Here is a 22,185-nt window from a genome sequence, read left to right as displayed (position 1 = left end):
AAATCTCAAGTTATACTGATAGTAGAGCGTGAGTTACCTAAGTGATGTTAAGGTGTGCAGTATGAAATTATGGGCCCAGGTGAGTATTAGTAAAAATGTCCTAGCAGGGTGACCTGCGCGCTCTATCAATCCCATGATCAGGACACAGAAATGGTGTGAGGGCTGGGAGAATAGAATCTCCTTTTATGCCTATGACATGTTTCTTTATGTTTCAGACCAGAACCTTGATCGAATAATGCACATCCTTACCCTGTACCGTCAGTACTCAGGGTATGCCATCAATTGGAAAAAGTCCCAGATCTATCTCCTACATGGGAATGCACCAAACCTGCTGCATGACTGTGGGGCTGACATCGCTGGGGAAGGGCTTTGTTACCTATGGATATACATCACTGCAGATCCGGGGGTCTTCTTGATGTAAAATGTAGAGCCTCCACTTGCGCTTCTCCGAACAGATGTCCAACATTGGAGAGCTCTCCTTCTCTTGCTTCTAGGGAAAGCCACCCTCTTCAAAATGATGACTCTGCTCCACTTTCTATGTGTGCTTTTGGCGTTTTTGGGGGAAGGAATGGTCAGTGTATAGCAGGCTCCTTCCTTACAGCGTTTTCATTATATTTTAGAAAACGAGGTGAAATAGTGGCCCCCGGTTATATGATTTACTCAATAGACTTTCCAAACAGGGTAACAAATTTGGGAGATATTTCTTCTTTCTTTCAAACAAAATTTGTCTTTTAAACGCATGGTACAGATGAAGTATTTATATTTACTTACAGAGAACGTCGGTCTTTATTTGCCAGCCTTATGTTATCTATTTGAAATCTGCGATATATATATCTAGAGCCAGTGATTTTTTTCTGGTGAGCCACATCGAATCCACACTCGTTTTGTGATTCCATATATTTTTGTGTGCTAGACTGACAGCGTTTTACTTTTCTCTAGCTGTCGTCTGTTAAAGGAACCAAGGGACCTATTAGGATGACGGGCGGACTTTGTCCGCCCGTCATCCTAGTGGGGATTGGGACCGCCCTCCATAAGGTCGGGGGTTCCGTGGGTGGTATAAGGATGTGCCCGCCACAGTGGTGTGCACATCCTGCATTTTTAGCATTGTGGCGGGTGGTGCTCTCAGCCCTCGCCCGCCACAATGCTAAAAATGCATGAAAGCATTTGCATAGACAAAGCGGCAGGCACTGCGCGGTGCCTGCCGCTTTGTCTATGCAAATAAAGGGGGGTACCACTGGTACCCCCCGTGTGCACCCCCCACCTCTCCTTCACTCTGGGGGCCCACAGGGGGCCCCCAGAGTGAAGACCGCATGCCTTTACGGTGGCGGCATCGCCGCCGCGGAAAGGCATCACAAAAAGCCCATTGTAATATGGCTGGCGGTGTCTGAAAGACACCGCCACCATATGAATCTTTTTCCGCCCCGGCCGCAAGGCGACTGGGGCGGAAAAGCGGCGGACAGTCTTTCCTTCCGCCTAGGTCCCCCCGCCATACTAATATGGCGGGGTGGAATTCCAATGCGGATATATATATATATATAGAATATGCCCCTTGTTTCTAGTATTAATAAAACGGAGTACTTCAAATCAACATTAGTGAACATGTACATATAAATGTTTTTATATATTTTTTGATTCCATAGACGGACCTTTAATAGCCCTTGTCCTGATGAGGCCCGTATCTATTGGGCTGAAACGCGTCGACATTATTAAGAAGACACCATCAAAAAATGTATGTTGCAAAAATAGATCAATAAGGAGTACTTGAATAAGAAAGGTCTAAATAGTATACACCTTCTAGGCTTCTGCTCTGTTTTTTGGTAGATCTTGCTTTATAGGAATGCTTTTTTATACTTTAGTAAACATCCTCTTTGTTGAAAAAATGGGCTATAATACAGAAAAGGTTTAATGTATGTGTTAGTTTGTCAATGTAAATATTGTGTACAGTTTGTGATGAATATAAATGTGGTGTATATATATGTATCTGTGGTGTATATGTAGTTTTTTGTAAAACCCCCAAAAGAATTCTTTCTGTCTATGAAAAAAAATAGAACAGTAATCAAAAAATAATAATAATAAAAAAGCTACTTAGAACGTTTTTTTGCGTCATTGAGTTTGGTTTCAGATGAATATAAAGCACAGATTGGTTTTGATGTGATTCAATTCAAGTAGGAAGGGATAATTTATTTTTCTCTGTCCTTGAAATAGATTGATTATTATTATTCCCTATGCATCATTTTTGTTGTTGAAAACAGAGCACACCATAACCAGTCCCAGCATTGTTCTTTCAAGAAGTTAAGATTGAAACTCGTACATGCTTGCTCTGGGATGAGGGACCAGCACAAATTGCCCTTAAGAAAATGACTAGGTGCTGGTGTGAGGGAGGCATCTCTTTCCCTGACATACAGAAATATTATCAGTTGGCACAACTCATTGTCATTAATCATTGGGTCCATCTCCTGGAGAAGGAACCAGCTTACAGCATGGATAGGCAGGTCATGTGACCGGGAGGCCACCTAAGGGCCATCTATGGAGGGCTGCATGCTATATCCTACATCCTTACTGTCCCAAACAGCAGTCACACTCACTCTTTGGCACGCAACACTGCATGATCTGGGATGTCGTAATAAAAACACACAGGTCACTACCCTATGGGACACTCTGCAAGTGGGCACATTGAGAACACAGAGGGACCTGTGGACAAAGAGAGGGGTTATCTCAATTGAGGAGCTGCAAATGAATATAAGCTCCCATTAAGACCTACAGGTACCTGCAAATACATTGCAGAGGGCGTTGACTTCCCCGAATCCTCTTTGCTTGAGGACATTTTACTAGACAATTTCATGTCAAGAAAGGCAATCAACTTCACCTACTGTAAAATCATCAATAACTCACCCAGTACTTTTGTTAAAATGTGGGAGAAATGGGATAAGGACCTGGAGAGCCTGGAAAATGATGAGTGGCCTGAAGTATTACAATCCTAAGAGATAAAGTTTTTGCTGCACAAGGTGCTGATTGCACCTTGTGCAGCAAAAACTTTATCAAAGATGCTATAACGAATGTCCACTATGGGCAAAATTGGTAGGACTGCAACTCTGAGTGGCTTCGGAATTGTGGCCAAGTAGATATGATTTTTCACAAGCTGTGGAGTTGTACTGCCATTCAGTGTATTGGGAATCAGTGGTTCGCATATGAATAGTGTGAGTGGGGGCAACATAGAGGCCTCAGCCAAGTGGTGCCTCCTGAAAGTCTAGGAGGAAAATGACCTTGTGGAATTGTATAAACAATGGGATTCTATCAATGTGAAGAGGTGATAATTTTTAGGGTGTTTTTATTTGGTGAGGTACTTGGCTCTCTCTTAGGAATAGAAAGATGAGAGCACAATGTGCTTGTTAAAATACCCCTCACACACTAAAAAGTCCTTTAGTGTCATGCTTCATCATAGGGTTCTTCCCGTCCCTATAATGGGGCGGGGCGTGCTGCGACTAAACGAACTACGCGGGAACACTTAAGTTGTGACAAAGGCTATGTGTAGGTGTAGGGGTGTCAGTGAAAGTGTAGGGACCTAACAAGTGAGTGCAAGAAAAATTCAAAAAAGTTAAAAATTCCCTGGTTTAGTAGAAAAATATATTTTATTCACTTCTCTAGCTGGGAACTTTAAAAGGGGGATTGTGAGGTAAAGCAATAGCTTGCTACCTAGTCGACATGTTTCGTAAGCAGTCCCCTACTGCTTACTCATCAGGGCCATATAGTGATCCCTACTACTGATAGCTCAGTTCTACAGAGATATGCCTATTGTCCTACAAACAATGCAGCAAAAATAGGCTGACTGTTTGGGCTTCAGGGCATGAGCTGGCCCGAGTGAAGCATGGTATTTAGCAATGAATACCAAAAATATTGACCTATTGCGGTCTTCTTTTCATTACTTTTCAAAGCCCCATGAGCTTGCAGGCGAAGGGTGTTCAGCGCGGTTGAATCACCGGCAGGAGAACGTTTCCTTATTCCTACCCCCGTGCTGCTCCGAGGATTGGAGCAGCACGGGGTCAATATTTTTGGTATTCATTGCTAAGTACCATGGTTCACTTAGCCTGGTTGCTGAAAAATCTACTGTTCTTTAACATGAAGGGATAGTAAGCACCAAACTGTGTGACACACCAGTTATGGGAACACATGGAGAAAATGATTGCCTGTTTTTAATATAAATTCAGGGCTTCGGTGGTCATATCTCTGAAAATACAAGATTTAACTAAAATATTATTGCCTATGGTTGCTCATGGAAGACAATTTTCATGGACTGTAATCTAGGTAATGCTAAAGTGATGCTGGTATTTTACTGACCTATTCTGGTTGTTTTCTATCAAGAAAGTTAAATAGAGGCAGTTGCCTGAAAAATACAAAAAAGAAAGTCCCTCAGCAGAAAGCAATTCTGGTATTTTATTGACCTCTACTGGTCCTTTTCTATTAAGACAGCTAAATTGAGGCAGTTGAACAGAAAATAAAGTCCCTAAGCGGAAGCAGACCAATCCTAGGGCTGATCTCCAGAGCCCACAAAGTGCATACACATATAAGTATACACTAATATATAAGTATACACTAAAGTATAAACAAGAGGCCTCGAATGCTCGACCTGAAAATAACTCAATGGATGAGAAAATAAAAACTGTCCATCTAGGATATAATTTGACATTTGGGATTTCCTAGAGGTTTTATGACCAGTGAATTTAATTCCTGATCCACCTACCTCCAACTAAACGAAACATAAAAATCCAAATGATGCTGCAGGATTGGGTTAGAGCCAGGAACTTACTTGATTTCGAATCCCGGGTGGTCAGGATCTGATGAAGGACCACTACCGCAAAAAAAAAAGGAAAAAGAAAACAGTTTAACAATATATTATCTCCAAATTTACGGTTAAGAAGAAATTGGCAAAATTGGCATGGTTCATTTACTATAAAACAGTTACTCCCACATGCTTTAGTAAAATACATCCCTAGAAATGAAGAGATGCAAACTCCATCCAGGCACTCTCGCACTAGGGTTGTATTGCCATTCAATGTGAAGTGGCTCTCTGTGTATGACTGCTAGGAGTAACCAACACATAACCAAAGAAAGGCTTGGGTATTCTTGACATCCAGGATGGATGGAGCCAATGCTCTTATCTAGGCTCCATATTTCGGAGCCTATATATGAGAATTTCACGCAGAACTGCAAGTCACTTTGGTATGTTGCAGTGTGTGAAAGGGCAGGACTGTGCTGTATTTAAGGAAATAAGGTGCGTTCCAAGGTTATGGGTTTCCACTAAGCAGCATTTCAGAAATTCAGCACTCTGGTGTTTTGTTTACTCAATCCATGACGCAATGCACGAAGACAGATAGACTTCCAGAACTGTCCACCATTTGTATATCCTAGAACATGCAATGTTTAAGTATGACATGTTGCAAATTTTATTTCCGTAGCAGCTTTAACAGTCCTAGTGTGCATTATTATCACAGCACAGTTGTGGGCAACTAATACAGCAAATTTTACTTTACAAAGATGGCAGAAGAAGCCTCTATCTCGGGTATATAAACTGGCAGAAAAATTCAGAGTGAATTCTGTAAAAGTAGAACATTCCTTAGTGAAGTAATGACTTCTGTACAATTTCTTTCTTTTTCCACAGTAGTGATCTTACACTCAGTACATCACATCCAGCACACAAGTGATCAACTATATGTGGACCATGCACCACAACATGGGAGTCCTCCCTCTGTCTCTCCCATTCTCCTTTGCCTGGTTCTCTTTTGTGAATTGCCCCAAGATGATTTTTCTTGGTGGTCTTGGTGGTGGTCCCAAGTGAGTGAGGGAATGATATATCCATGTTGCTCCTGCAGGATTGTACCCTAATAAAAAGGCAAATCTACAAGTGCAGTCTTGTCTGAGTTATATGAATCCATAAAGGGGGGGAACATCCTTTACAACGGAACCGTTACAACTCGGTACCGTTACAGCGCAGGATTTACAACGAAAGTCGTTACAACGACTTTTGCTGGAGGGCGCTCTAGGATAGGGGATAGTTTAATTTACTATCCAACACCTTCCCTACTATCCACAGGGACTGGAGTTGGAATAGTAAATTAAACTATTCACTATCCAGCGCCCCCCAACGCAAGTCGTTGTAACGACTTGCGTTGTTAAACCTGCGTCGTAAAGGTACGCATTGTAACGGTACGCGTTGTACCGTCATACATCCCATAAGGGGTTACCTTTGCCAATGTGGCGAACATGTTAGTTTTCCTAAAGAATTATAACCAGTCTCTCAGACTTCAGTTGGTAGAGTCACAATGGATCACTGGCACACTGACAGGGGTAGGATGACCTGCCGGTGCAACTCATCTCATTCCCACATGACCAATAGGACTTTACCCTGCCGCCTGACCCTTGTCCTCAAGCGTTCCAAATATCCTCTCTCATTTGCTTTCCAACTGTTTCACCTTGCATGACATAATATAGCCCAGCCCCCTACAGCCTGGGAGTCACATGGCTGCACCCCTTGCCCACCAGAACGTTTCTCTTGCGATGCAACACAGTTTTTATATTCATCAATCAGCAGTTCCTTTTCTCCTGTTTTAATCAATGAACAGTCAAAAAGCAGTCAATGGTACAATTTATTTTATAGTACCTGAAGGGAACAGGAGCTTCTTGGTCAATGCCTGTAGTTGACCAGACCGATACATTACTGTTCTATTAAATGCACACAAGACAGAGTTGAGCCCAGTTTTTGGAAAACCCTCCTTTGTTCAGTCAGTTAGCAATAACCTCTTGAATCTTAGAGAAGGGAGCCAGGACCTGGTCTCATACTTGATATGTTTAACCCATTTGGTAACAAGGGGAGGGTGGCCGGAGAAAATAGTGAGGATTTAAGGTGGATTTAAGGGACCTATACACATAGACCCCATGTGATTACCACGTATTGACTTGCCCAGTCCCCACCGTCTGTGTGAGATGTATTTACAATATTATGCTTTAACGGACTAATAGTTAGCAGCACTAAAATGACTTGTATTTGCAATGTCACCTTTTGTGACATTCGTACAACAGTAAATCCAGTCGATGGCTTTATGACTGAGCTGTATATTATTGTACAATTGCTTGACCTGAGATTTAATCTAATCGTAAGGGATAACTACCCGTCTTCTTCTGCATGCTTTGTTTGTTCCTTTATTGCAATAGTGTATGAGTCTAGCTCTGTTTCTTTGCAATGTTTTGTTGACCTTAGTGTCTTTAGCGCATGTTTTAACCTCCCGCAGCTTGCTTCATACAGCCCTATCTGATTACTTCCGCTCTATCGGTTGAATCTGTGATACGTGTGTGAGACTGATTGTACATTTCTGCAAGGCAATGGGCAGCTATGGAAACGTTTGGCTCATCAAGTCCAGGGACATAAAGCTGTAACAGCAACTGGGTCCATGTTGTCAAGACAGAAGCCAAATAATCTATCTTTTGTCTCATGTATATCGGCACGGTCATTTATTGACGGGCATAGAGCGCATGCGCCACCTCAAACCGATTATTCGTTACGTGATCAGCTTTTTGCTCCTAACAACAAGCATTCTGCATCCTCAAAGAGCTATTCGAACCTGCTCCCAAATGAAACGATAATTGAAAATGGCATGCACATTTTATGTTGTAAACGTAACTCAATTGTATATTCTTTTTCTCTTATTATATTGCTGTGAATAGAGTACCTACCTAGTATTTTGAGACGGAGGTTGCGGAGGCAGGGGGATGCAGTCCTTGTAGTAGCATTGATACACTACCAGGGGAACATCAACGTTCGTCATGGTGGGATCCAATGTCCCCTCAATAGCCGGCCTCACGGTTTGGTTTTTTGGTCCAGCCACTAGAATAGGAACATATAAAGCGTTATCACAATGGCACCTCTTAGGTGTATAACTATTACACCACTGTTGACGGAAATAGAAACAAGAACTTGAGCTATGTGAAAGTCTAGTGAAAAGAGTGAGTAAATAAAGGAAGCAGAACCATCATTGTGACGTGTTGTAAATATACATTTCTGCTAAACAATATATACACAGTACATAGTCCCCTTAACTGTCCATTCAAGGGGCCTTACATATCAACTGGTCATATTGCAGCATTGTGCTAATATGTAATTATGGCAACACAGAGGAAATACCACTCTCATGCCCAGAGACCGCAGTAAAGATTAGCACTGGCATCTCTATCTGTGTGTGGAGGGGGCCAGAAGGGGCACGTGCCCCAGCACCGTTTGTCCTAGCCCACCTCTTGGAACCCATCACCAAAGCTGTGAAATGTCACTCCGTGCCAGACTTGCCACACAGATTATTACATCCAACTACCTTTCACTGCCAAGCCGGGGTTGTTACACGCAATACATGAGCAAACATGTTTGCTTAAAATGTTTATTAGCTACATAAATAGATACATGCCTATAAAGTCATATTTAAACATTTTAAACAAACATATCTGCAAATGCACCCACACTTTCTCTGTATTCACAATTGTCCTTTTCCTGTGGCCCGCCCAGATATGTCTGTGGCCCATTGCGTGTCCCATCAAAAAATCACTTCTGGAGGTAAAACTGCTAATTTGCCAAAGACCACGGAGGTTAGAACCAATGAGGCCCGCACCACATGTCTTAATAATGTGAATGAGGCGGGAATAAGCAATGTACCTCATTGAGTGCTGCAACAAATGAGGAGGCAGATGAACTACATTTTCAGAAATCCAAAGTTCCTGCGCTGTGTTGCGTGACCGAGAGAGAGCAAACGGGGCCAAAGCTTCTAAAATGTTCCTCTCTCCCTGCGCTGGCGCACTGCAGGGCAAGAGTGTGTGTCTTCTGTCAAGCATAGGTTTTGTACTGAAAGGGGACCATTCCAGTACAAAAGCTATGTGTTAATACGTCTCTCACTTTGAATGCGTGCTGTACATTGCGCACAAATGCAAAGTTAGAAGAATGTGGAATTTATAAGATTCTTCACAGTTGTGGCTGTCTCGAGGTGGTGTAATTATTTTGGTCCACATTACAGTTTACAGATGTTATTAGATGTGGATTTGCTTTGAAACCCAATAGTAGTTGCATAGAAATTCCTTCGCACAGCCAAGGTACGCTCCTTTGATGCAAAGTAGGTCAAAGAAGTAGAGATAGCTACTTGGTTTAACTTTAGGCAATTTTCTAAATTCCATAATCCTTTGTAGATGGATTACATCAATTTTGTGACTCGAGCCCCGCAAAAAGTGTTAGTTATTCTAGGACGAGGAGTCAGCTACTTCACTCAATGCTCAAAGCTTGCAAATCCACAGTGGAAGCCTTTTGATGAAGACTGATTCCAATTTGCAAATCGTTAATGCCTGCTCTCAGCAGTCAGCCAAATAGTAATTCTTTATGCTTAAAAAGCATTCATGCATTGGCTTGGGAGTTGTACGGAGGAGGCATTGCAAATGTGATGAATTGTAGTCCTTACTGCTTCCAATGGTTTGTCCTGTCCAATGCATCAAGTTAATTATGATACGGAACTCCTAAGGAGGTCCACAAAATTACACACTACAGATAAAACAAGAAATGCATTTCATTTAATAAATAGCCCTTCCTTTGTAGGAGGCGGCCTCCTTTAAATGTTTTATCATACATACTGTACGGAAATAGAAAAAAGCATTCCTATAGAACAATAGAATAAATATTAGGATGCATATACGACCAAATAAACAACCATCAAAATATTACAGCATAAGAAATAGCATTAAAAATTACCTATCAAACAGTCAAGAAAATTTTAAAAAATTGATAAATCCTATGACAGACCATTTCATTTGGTGGGGACAAGACAAATAGACGGGCCTCATGGGAGGAATTAATATTGAATTTGATGTATGAAGGTCCTAAAAAAATACGCTCAGCCTACTACAATTACGGACACACAAATAACACATGATTAAAATCTTGAAATTGTGAGCAACACATTTCACAGATTCTCTCCTCATTCAGTATTTTATCCCAAATGCCAGTAATTGCTCGTAGGAGCGACAAATGGAGTCTCAATAAGAGCATCAACCTTCTAATCCCATGAAAAAGGTTCCAAGTTAAATAGGGCTGTGGTTTGTTCCCCAGTGCGCTCCCACAAACCACCTCATTAGGTGACTTGGGCTGACTTAAAGCAATATCTCTGGCCTGACTAATGGTGGCCACAGACTTCTTTATAAACAGCTTCAATACAGACTTTGGCAGGGGGGAGTCAGTGTTCCAGCTAAGCCCAAGTGCATCGTTTGCTCGCTCCAAGGACCCAAAGAATGTCAATTGTTCTTTCAGCTTAGTAACTATTTCCACACTCACAGCGGTCTTAAGTGTACCCTCTTTTCCCCAGAGGAGGGAATTACACCACCTCAAAACCGCTGCCAGGGATAAAATATATGAGGAGAGTAAGCCAAATTCAAGACGTAAAGCAAGGGGGTGGCCAGAGAGTTAGCGTTACAGATTTGGCACAGGATTCGACCTTCAGCTTCAGCGACGGCTCGTGGAGGGAGTTACGGTGGGGCAGGAGGGTGGGGAGGGGGAGGGGCAGGGCGGAGGTTGCTAAAAACCGGCATATGGATAATTGCAGGTAAGTAAACAATTTAATTAATAAAACGAATTTCGTAGTGCTCCTTGCATCGCAAAATGCAATGCAGTGCGAGCTACGAAATTCGTTTTATTAATTAAATTGTTTACTTACCTGCAATTATCCATATGCCGGTTTTTAGCAACCTCCGCCCTGCCCCTCCCCCTCCCCACCCTCCTGCCCCACCGTAACTCCCTCCACGAGCCGTCGCTGTTCAGCTTTATCAAAGGAAGCCTATGGTTCATATCCAGCACCTCAGCAGCATATGACAGGGAAGGAGGAATGTTAACTCGGAACACTGATAAAACATGGCTAAAGTATCGTCTCCCACATGTTCTGTAGAATCTGTTCAGTGCACTAGCCTGCACAGCAGCCCTGCTTACACAGTGTTTCACATGCTCTATAACGCGCTCGTTTTTTAAAAAGACTTTTCTGTGATATAAATAGGAATCAACCAGATCCAGTTTTTCAGACTCCAACATCTGCTGGCAACACCTCTTTATTCTGAGTCCTTTCTTACGGAAAACCAAGAGCTTACTTTTGGCAATGTTAATTTTCAAGAAATGGGCTTCTGCATATTGAGTCAGGGCGTCATAACGACGTTGCAAGCCAAAAGGCATTAAATCAAACATGGCCCAATCATCCACCTATAAAAGAGAACCAACTGACATTTTTCCAATTCTAGGGGCATCCCTCCTCACCGAATTTAAGGTGCCGGGAAGATCAGATATAAATAGAGAAAACAAAAGAGGGACTGCAGGCAACCCTGCTTGAGCCCATTATGTATTTTAATCTTATAAGATAATGCCAGCGATCCTCCCATCAAAACTTGGCACCAGGTATCTGAGTGTAATTCCATGATGGGACCCAGAAGATGATGTGGGATACACAGTTGAAGGAGCTTTCTCCACAGCTTTTGGCGGTCTACTTTATCAAGCGCCATTGAGTAATCAATGAATGCAGTATAGACTAGCATGCCCCGTAAAAAAGATATTTCCCTACGATGGTCTGGAGGACTGCGATGTTATCCAGGGTACTATGGGGCATATTATCAAGGGGGTTTATCTCGCTTTTTTGGCTTTAAAAGCCAAGAAAGCGGAGATAAAATTATCTCCCTATTACCTAGCTGTCGCTAACACCAGTTAGCGACAGCTAGTAGGAGAAAGCGACCATCTTGGGCCCCACTTTGCATGTCAGTGATATTTATCACTAATGACATGCAGAGTGGGCGTGCCAAGATGTTAGGGACTGAAAACAGTTGCTAACATCGCTATCTCCTATTACCAACTTTTGGAGATATTCATGCATTGCGGCGATTTTTATCGCATTTGCGATAAACCTTGGTAATACCAAGGTATATTTGCGGTAAAAATCGCAGCAGCTCAGCGGTAAATTTTTGTCTCCAACCAAGCAATAGCGATAATTATCGCTATTGCTTGGTAATATGCCCCTATGTTTCTTTCTGAAACCAGCTTGTTCTGGAGGTATGATATACAGATCATGGGCCCATTGTGGCAGATGACATGGGGTGATTTTAGCAAATAATTTGCCTGAAGCATCAAGCAAAGTAATCTGTCTAGATCTGTGAAGACCGATCCCGATAGCAAATAGTTAACGCCTGCTCTCAGCAATCAACAACATTGTAATTCATTATGCTTCAAAAGCATTCCTGCATTGTCTGGCGAGTTGCAAGTAAGGAGCATTGGAAATGTGATGACTTCTAGTCCTTTCAGCTTCCAATGATTCATCCTGTCCGTACTGACACTTGCAATTGCAACTGTAAGGAAGTGATACTCTTGTAAGTGCTTGTAGGCTCGTAAATGAAATCAAAACTTCTGCGCTGCCTTTCTCCTGGAAGATAATGCACCATCAAAAGTACGTAGGAAGACTGTCAGTGTGTACATTTTCAAATGAAATGTATTTTACATTTTTATAAAGATATGTGTAATAATTAGAGCTCCCATACTATTTCTTTACAGTTTATGTAATGAAATAGAACTCATGCATTTTAACATGCAAACAAATGTAGTGTAAAAACCCAGAACAACAAAGATGTCACCACAATAAAATGTATGATCCAACGTACTCTTCATAGTCAACTAAAGATATTATAGCTTCAGGAATTTAACATATTATCGACATCTTACAAAGGTTTCCACAGACATTATGGATAGTTTTAAGCTGCAGGCGAGATTTTCATCATGGTAATTTGTGTACAAATAAACTGGCTCAAGGTACCTAAATAAGCCAATGTCTTTGTGTCATTGTCAAAGTTCCAGTCTCCGTTGATATTTGAGCTGTAACTGAGCAGCTGCTCGGATCTACTCCTCGAGTCAATGATGTAAAATCGGTCTGGCCGTTGGGTGAAGATGTGAGTTATAATGACGTAGTCCTCAGCCTGGAAGATACACCAGAGACAATACTTTATGAACAGCAAATGATTGTTGGTGACATTTTAATGTAATACAACTAGCGATTCTCGAATTTATTAGCTCATGGATTTGTTTGATAATGCACAATATTACAAATATGAAGAAAGACCAGAGACCAATGGAGATGTGGGTCAAAATACATGAGCTAGTATATCATGATGCACACCATTTAGCATAAGTTGATCAATTCGACTGCATGGTTACAAATATCGTTTATCCTCAACGCCAAAAGCACATTAAAAGGACAGCAATATGATTTAAACTATTATCAGCAGAATACATGGAACATTCTGATACAAACAACCATTTTTGAGAAAGAACTGTCCCTGTAGGCAGCTCAGGAAACATTCGGAGACTACTAGTGAAATACGGCATTGCTGTTAGACATGTTAAAGCAACAGCATATGGCCGGGATGCCCGTCACCCCCTCCCAACACAATCCCCAAGGATGGGAAGTCGGACGCAGTTCTGAACTTTTGGAAGGCGGGAGGGAGTCACCCTCCCGGCCGTATTTATTAAAATATGAAACAAAATTTAAAACATTAAATAAAAGTTTCATAATCATGTACAATTTTCATTTATTACATTTCGATGAAGACATGTTCTTTGGCTAACCTTAACAAATCTCTAATACAAAGGTTTCCTAGCCGAGTCTAACATCCTGCAAATGCATACATTCTAAATTAAAATTGTACATCCTAGCATTAAGGGCCAACGGCAAGGTCTTAACCGGTGTCAGATCCCTACTACCAAAACTCTCGCCCTCACGGTGTGAGTGGCGGCCGCGCAGAGGACTGTACCCTCCTTGCCAACTCTAATTTCCTTTTCTGGTTGGGGGCCCCCCTTTCCGCTCGACGCCATCTTAAAGGTCGTCCGAGCTCCCGTGTGAGGTATCTGTAGGAAGGACAGCGTGGACTCCCCCCCCCCCCCATCCCCACACTCTCAATCATATCCTGTCGCGGATAACCGGGCCCCGGGAAATTCGTAGGAGGGGCATATAGCCGCCTCCTCCCCTGGAAGGGGCCTATGGCCGTCTCCCCTTAGGCGACCCATCCTTAGTGGGTGCCGCCTCCCAGTGGGAGGGGCCAATGGCCGCCTCCCCCCGGGCGCTCCCATCCATAGTGGGTGGCGCCCCCCTCTAGGGACCTTGAAATTACTGCTCACTGATCATGACCTTACCGCCCGACCAAAAAATAAATACGACATTTGTTCACCTACTAAGGAAGAAAATATCAACATGTCTAATTGTATCAAGACTTGTTCACTCCTAAAAGAAAAAATAGTATCCTACAGGCAGAAGTCACATCCTGATCTAGACATTCGTTTACTTTTACACAGAGGAAAAAAGGGGGCTATCAGAGCACATAACTTTATTGCAGAACCAAACATTGCCATAAGGGGCTGGTGGGTGGGTCAAAATTGCTCCTTGTTCCGCCGAGGGCTCACGAGCGACGAGTGGGTGCAGCCTTCCGAGCACAGGAACAAGAGGACGCTTCTTTGGATTCCCGCTCCATTTATTCTTCTTCGGGAGGGCGTGTACCCTCCTCCGTTACGCCTACTGGGCGTGGCCATCGGTGTAGGTGTCTAGGACAACCCCTCTTGGGCGGGAAAAGGCGCGCCCTGGCTACGCCGCTTCGGGCATACCAGCCGAGACATGCCCCCCGCCCAAAATGGTTTCCCGGGAGGATCCGGGCACCCAACCATACGTTCGGGGGAACCGAGTGGTCGCCCCTTTCCATATGGCCGGGATGCCCGTCCCCCCCTCCCAACACAATCCCCAAGGATGGGAAGTCGGACGCAGTTCTGAACTTTTGGAAGGCGGGAGGGAGTCACCCTCCCGGCCGTATTTATTAAAATATGAAACAAAATTTTAAACATTAAATAAAAGTTTCATAATCATGTACAATTTTCATTTATTACATTTCGATGAAGACATGTTCTTTGGCTAACCTTAACAAATCTCTAATACAAAGGTTTCCTAGCCGAGTCTAACATCCTGCAAATGCATACATTCTAAATTTAAATTGTACATCCTAGCATTAAGGGCCAACGGCAAGGTCTTAACCGGTGTCAGATCCCTACTACCAAAACTCTCGCCCTCACGGTGTGAGTGGCGTCCGCGCAGAGGACTGTACCCTCCTTGCCAACTCTAATTTCCCTTGTCTGGTTGGGGGCCCCCCTTTCCGCTCAACGCCATCTTAAAGGTTGTCTGAGCTCCCGCGTGAGGTATCTGTAGGAAGGACAGCGTGGACTCCCCCCCATCCCCACACTCTCAATCATATCCGCCGTCGCGGATAACCGGGCCCCGGGAAATTCGTAGGAGGGGCATATAGCCGCCTCCTCCCCTGGAAGGGGCCTATGGTCGTCTCCCCTTAGGCGACCCATCCTTAGTGGGTGCCGCCTCCCAGTGGGAGGGGCCAATGGCCGCCTCCCCCCGGGCGCTCCCATCCATAGTGGGTGGCGCCCCCCTCTAGGGACCTTGAAATTACTGCTCACCGATCATGACCTTACCGCCACAGGCCGGATAGTTGACCGGCTATCCGGCCCCCCCCAAACTCCTCCTAAAGGTCATGCTTCCTCAAACCCCTTAGCCATTCTATGAAGTCTCCTATGAGTAAAACATTCCCCTCCCGGGACAGGTGAACCCCATCATTCAGATACATGTGATCACCCCGAATACACCCATGAGGAATGCTATGCAACTGCGCAGAGAGAAACAATCTACCAATTTTGTTGTTAACCTTCTTCACCGAATGGTTCAGTGCTGACACCGAAAGGCCCCCCCGCCATACCTTCCTGGGAATCATGTGGGACCAGGCAATCGTGCACCCCGGGATTCTTTTTGCCAACCAGCTAACGGACGACAAAACTTGCTCGAGCAATACTCGTCTACCCAGTGTCACCAAGTCATTGCCCCCCAGGTGTACTATGACTACAGATGGCGGTGACCTCTGCCGCCCTAAAAAACCCTCAAGAAAAGATTCGAATTGGTCAATACCCAGCCCACCCCTTCCATGGAAGGCCACTCTGTACCCGTATTCCCCAGCTGCGCGGTCCGCGTCACCTGTGTGAATACGTCTCCGGCCCGCCTCACGTATGAGTGGCCCACGACCCAAACCACTGCCGCAACTGCTGGATTAGTAATTTGGCCTCTTCGACCGTGTCTCCGGGCGCCGTAGCAGCCCCTGCCTTCTTGTTGAGCCATGCGGCCAACTGGGTGGCCAATTCAGGAGGCATATCCTCATCGTTAGCGGGCGTAATCACAACCGGAATCGGTTGACCCGCGTCTGGGGTTGGTACTGGGTCATCGGCTGGTACGGCAGGGATAACTGGGGGCACCTCAGGGACCGAAACGTCCCCTGCAACTGCCCTCCTCTTGACCCGTTTCCCTCTGACCTCGGGGACGACTCCCGGCAATGTCGGGCCTATTACCTTCTTCGGGTTACCAGGCTTGTTCATTGCGGCCAGTTGTTTCTTGATGCCCGCCATATCCCGACCAAGCGCTGGGACTTGTCCGATGCTTCGTTCCATTCTCGTCATTCTGTTCACCAACATGCGTAGTACCTTGTCTGTCTCGGAACCCTTTCCTGCCTTCTTGCCAGACATTGTTTCGATTATCCACTCCGAGTCGATCAACACGGTCCTGGATCCTTCGCTTCGAAGTCACTGAAAGAGAAACACAAGAATTACAAGTTCTCAAAATTGCTCCTTGTTCCGTCGAGGGCTCACGAGCGACGAGTGGGTGCAGCCTTCCGAGCACAGGAACAAGAGGACGCTTCTTCGGATTCCCGCTCTATTTATTCTTCTTCGGGAGGACGTGTACCCTCCTCCGTTACGCCTACTGGGCGTGGCCATCAGTGTAGGTGTCTAGGACAACCCCTCTTGGGCGGGAAAAGGCGCGCCCCGGCTACGCCGCTTCGGGCATACCAGCCGAGACACGCCCCCCGCCCAAAATGGTTTCCCGGGAGGATCGGGGCACCCAACCATACGTTCGGGGGACCGAGTGGTCGCCCCTTTCCATAGTGCACGATCTAGTGATGGTGCCAGTTTACTATAAAATTCCAGAGAAATTTTGGGAGTAACTTAAAACAAGCAATAGCAAAGTCAATAGGGCCTGCCTTTTCGGTCAATGAGCACCTACATTCTCTCCTCTTCCTCAGTGTCCTCCTATAGGGTGCAAATGCAAATTTCATCCCATCTGGACTTATTTTCCAGATCTTCACATTTGACTCGAAGGAATGTAACTCAAGACACCAAATGGGACACAATAAACTAAAGTCGGTGATTCACCTCAGTACTGGGACTCAGCAGATTCAAACCATTGGTTAAGGGACTGCATGCCACACCTAATATCGACAATGTATTTACTAAGCTCGGCACTGAGGGGTGATAAAGAAATATCTCAAAACCATACAAAAACTCTTCCTTCATAAGTGAGTCTGCTTGTTTGGGTGCTACACGGTTGTTAGCGTATCCAGAATAACTCTAATATTCTTCAAATGTTCAATAGTATTTGGGCCATTTTTAGGGAGGTTGACTATATACTGAGCTTGACTCACCAATCAGCATTCTCCAAGATGTTTAGGCTGAAAACAAATCTTTTTAAAGTATATGAGCTGCAAGTGATATGGTACTTGGACAGTAAGATGTCAGGGCAAAGTTGGTTCAGATGTCCCATCTAAATGAAGACAATTGTTGTAGATGGTAATTGCCTTGATTAACTACACAGATTAGCGGCTAGTGATCTTCCACAAAAGAGAGGCTGCCAGATGAAAAACTGCTGTGGCAAGTGCTCCACAACTAAAAATGGGGTAGAAGAGATATACAAGGTGGCAAAGGAGGTGGGCCCATTGGTGGTTCCTCCATTGGGGCGTGGGGGTGTTGCCCCACTGCTTTCTTGCACTGCAAGATCCAGAAACATAAAATGGTAAAACTACCCTTTTATGTTTCTGCTTCTCGCACTTCGAGAAAGCAGAAGTGTCAGGTTGCGGGCGGGTGGGTGGTCGGTCCTGCTCGAGGGCAGGGGGGAGTGGCTTGCCCAATGTTATGGGCCCTGACTATTTGAACAGCCCTGGGCCCGATCAAACCAGTTATGTTCACTCTCGATTTTCTCTATGTAGGCTGCATGCAACCTACATAGAGTAAGTAGGTAAGTAAATTCTTTATTGAATGATTAATAAAAAACTTTGCAATTGAGCTAAAAGTACATAATTAAGCACCTTTGCAAAGCACGTAAAAAAACAACTCATTTCATTACAATGACATTGGTTGGAAGGCCTTTCAAAATTCGCGAAATTATATATATATATATATATATATATATATATATATATATATATATATATATATATATATATATATATATTACCTACTGGCGGTCGCCATTAGGTATATATAGTTAGGATTTTTTCTCGTTGGGACTTTTGAAAATTCTATGTCTAATAACTTTGCCGTTTGTGGACGGAATTGGCTGAAATTTTCAGGAAAATGGCATATTTTGTTTCTGAGCAGCCCCTAAAATTTTGGGGGGGTTTCGTCAAGGGGAGGGCCGAGAAAAAACATTGAGTTTTCCATAGGGCGTTTGGCCTCACTTTTAGCTCGAACGGCTGAATGGATTTGCACGAAACCTGGCAAAATTGTAGGGACTGTTAGCCCAATGTGCCTTTGCTGGGTCTCAATATATATGCTCCAGTGGATTTTGAGAAATTAACGTTTTAAAAAACAGATATATCTGTGACAGCGTCCCGGGTAGCGCTCCGGTTCGCGAACTTTTCGCGTAACGGAGGTTTGCGAAGCGAAGCTGATTGGCTCTCTGGTGTCTGTCAACATTCTAAACAGTCCGGTGCGGCCGCCATCTTGTCTCTCGGTAGGATCGAGAGACAAGAAGAGGAGAAAAACGAAGGGCGAATTTAATGAAAGGGGGCAAGGTAGACCCTTCTTGACCCCCTAGGAATGATGTTGGGGTTATTAAAGGGTCCCGTGGGGCAAATAAAAAAAATTAGATTTTTTGCGGAAGAAGCGCTTTCCGGTTCGCGAACCGGGTAGCGATTCGGGACGCGAAACGGGAATTCGCCATTTTGTGTTTTGTTTTAATTAAATTACAAGATGGAGGAAAAACAATGTGAGAAATGGGTATAAGGGGGTACGGGAGATGTATCCTGACCCCCTATGTTTTCTGAGGGTGGCTGAGGATGCTCATATATGTTGATACTTGTCTTCCAGCGGCTGCGTGTGAGCGTTTCTTTTTTTTTTTTTTTTGCTGCGTGACGTCTGTTAACGTTCGATTCGAAGGAAATCAGGAAGTGTTGACCACCATTTTGACACTGCGAGTAAATATATTGGTAAAAATAATTGTTATAAATTAATCCGTATTGATAAACATTGTCTGCGCCATCTTGCTTTTTTTCCAATGCCACACTTTTGTCGTGCACGGCAGCCATTTTAGATGCCTTGACCAGACCCACTCTCTGCACGCCGCCGATCCTCAGCATGGCTCCCCACCCTCGCAAGCATCTCCCCCACGCATTGGTCACCCCCGCTCTCTCTCTTATGCATGGAAGTAGTGTGGCTCACTGGTTAGAGGCGGCAGACCCGAGAGCAGAGGACGGCCTGGGACCAGGGTTCGATTCCCGACGCTGCAGGTTTCTGGACCAGGGTCAGCGGACTTGATAATTCTCTCGCCTCGGTGCCCACTCTGATCAGCGATCACACTCGGCAACTCTGGGCACTAGCTTGCCTCATCTTCACTAACGGCCCCACCAGACCGCCGGGGATGCCTGGTCTCACCCTGGAGGGACCATCTCTCAGGGAAGCCAGGAAGGGTTTCGCAGCGGTCGAAGCGCGGAGATACTCCTCCGGGAGTCGATCCTAGCGCTATATAAACCTGCAATTAACGTGCGAAACAATTAACATGGGCCATAAACCTCCCCCATCTGCACTGCTCTTCCCTGAGAATCACACCCTGTGCCCGCCCGACACCTCCCTTTCACCCTATTCACTACCAAACCCTCTGACACTCCTCTTCCTTTGTGTCTGATTGTCCAGGCCGGTCTCAGGCTATCACCTAGCCCTGCGGATGTAGTTTATGGCCTCAACTGTAAAGAATCACCCCTCTTCAAAGGAGTTACAGTAGATCAAGGCCCCCACCCCATGAGATCTGTCACACCACACGCGTTCCTACTATCTGATAACGATCCTGTATTGTGATTGGGGAGGGGATTCTCACTTTGAGGGTGTGTGGGACCGAGCCTGAAAAGGAAGATTCCAGGGATGCCTTTTTGTACATCAAAGTCTTCACAATTATGTGTCACATTAAATATATATAGCACTCCAACAAAGTAGTAGGATTATAACACTTTAATAACTTATAAATATATACAAAGCACCAAAAACACTAAACACGTTGAAAAAAAATGTAAACACAGCAACAATGGTCAGTAGCGGTCTGTTGTGCGAATAGTCCAAAGGCAGCACAACGCCCGAGATGTGGACGGTACCCAGGTGATGTCCTTTACTTGCCGCACTAGTCTTGGCATCCTACAATGCTGCACCGAAAAACGGCGTGGGGCGCCCCAGGGGGTGGGGGGGAGGCGGCGTGAACGGGCCTCCCCAGGTGGAGGCTCGTCTGCTGTAGTGGGGCGCCCCTTTAGCGTTTCACTTTCCATTCAGCTGTTTTCCGCCCGCTTTTGCTGCACTGTGTCTCGTCAGTAGCGGTCTGTTGTGCGAATAGTCCGAAGGCAGCACAACGCGCCGAGATCTGGACGCCACCCAGGTGATGTCCTTTACTTGCCGCACTGGTCTTGGCATCCTACAATGCTGCACCGAAAAACGGCGTGGGGCGCCCCCTGTGGGGGAGGGGGGGGAGGGGAGGCGGCGTGAACGGGCCACCCCAGGTGGAGGCTCGTCTGCTGTAGTGGGGCGCCCTTTTACCGTTTCAGTCACCAATCAGCAGTTTTCTGCCCGCTTTTGCTGCACTGTGCCTCATCCGCCATTTAGCTGTTTACCGCCCGCTCTTGCGGCTACAGCGTCTCGCTCACCATGTAGTTGAATTGCGCCCACTCTTGCGGTGCAGCGATAGGCGGCTGCCACAGGACTCTTAAAATGGCGGCCGGCTCTTTGGATTTGGGCCTGGTCCACTAAAATGGCCCTGGGACACCTTGGAACTCGGACGCTTGTCTGCTAGGGCTTGGGCCCCATTCTCGAACGCGTCCCCTCAGCCTTGAAGATTCTACAAAAGTCTTGGGGGCCCCCGACTCCCGCAGGCTTCCGGTGGGGAGCGGCTGCCATGATTGCTTGCGGAATGGCCACGACGGAGCTACGGGATGGTGGTGCTCTCATGCTGACGCCAGCTTCAGTCTGAAACATCCAGAAACACTGTAGACTATCAATTCGATGACTTCTGGTGGAGCCTCAACGTGACCCGGTAGGGAATATATTGCCCTCCCCTTTTTTGAGTGATGGTTCTTGTTGCCTGTCCCCTCTGTTGTCATCTAACGGAACCTTTTTGGATTGCCGAGTGATAAAAAAAAAGGTGGGGCTTTCATCGTTTGGGAAAAAAAAATGTTTCAATCCAATGAAAAGTGTTATTTTTAGGTCATATGATCAAGCATTTCATCATTAGGAAACCAAAAGTAAAATGAACCAATGAAAAGTTTTATAAACAAGTCACATGACCTGTTATGCGGCTTTGGGCTATAAAAAGCTTACAAAATCCGTTGGCCTGTGAGGCGGCGTCAGTAGCGGACCGATGCGCGAATAGGTCGAAGGCAGCACAACGCGTCGAGATCCGGATAGCACCGAGGTGGTGTCCAGCAAGTTGCCGCACTGGTGTGGCTATCCTACAATGCTGCGCCGAAATACGGCGTGGGGTGCCCGGGGGGGGGGAGGCGGCTTAAACAGGCCTCTCCCGCCTCCCCAGGTGGAGGCACCTCATGTGCAGTGCGGTGCCCTTTTGCCGTTTCACTCGCCGTTCAGCAGAGTTGCGGCCGCACTTCCGGTACAGTGACTCACCCGCCATCCAGCTGGTTTCCTCCCACTCTTGCGGTACAGCGACTCACCCGCCATCCAGCTGAGTTTCGGCCACTCTTGCCGTACAGCGACTCGAACGCGCCGAGATCCGGATGGCACCAAGGTGGTGTCCA

At 45.4% G+C, this 22,185-nt stretch overlaps 1 protein-coding gene across 1 annotated transcript in view; it reads right to left on the bottom strand.

Annotated features, from left to right (window-relative positions):
* Positions 1 to 22,185, bottom strand: part of LOC147724582 (fibrocystin-L-like) — a 2,246,326-nt gene that overhangs the window by 557,554 nt on the left and 1,666,587 nt on the right. The window contains exons 57-59 of the mRNA XM_086918063.1: positions 12,852 to 13,011; positions 7,726 to 7,876; positions 4,805 to 4,846 (exon numbers count right to left, since the gene is read on the bottom strand). Coding sequence (XP_086774189.1) covers positions 4,805 to 4,846; positions 7,726 to 7,876; positions 12,852 to 13,011 — 353 coding nt within the window. The remainder of the gene's footprint in view (positions 1 to 4,804; positions 4,847 to 7,725; positions 7,877 to 12,851; positions 13,012 to 22,185) is intronic.

This window comes from Lissotriton vulgaris, chromosome 4_1 (assembly GCF_964263255.1).
Source record: "Lissotriton vulgaris chromosome 4_1, aLisVul1.2, whole genome shotgun sequence".
Classification (NCBI taxonomy): domain Eukaryota; kingdom Metazoa; phylum Chordata; class Amphibia; order Caudata; family Salamandridae; genus Lissotriton; species Lissotriton vulgaris.
Note: the sequence above shows the minus strand (reverse complement) of the source record. Positions and strands in the feature narration are given on the sequence as shown.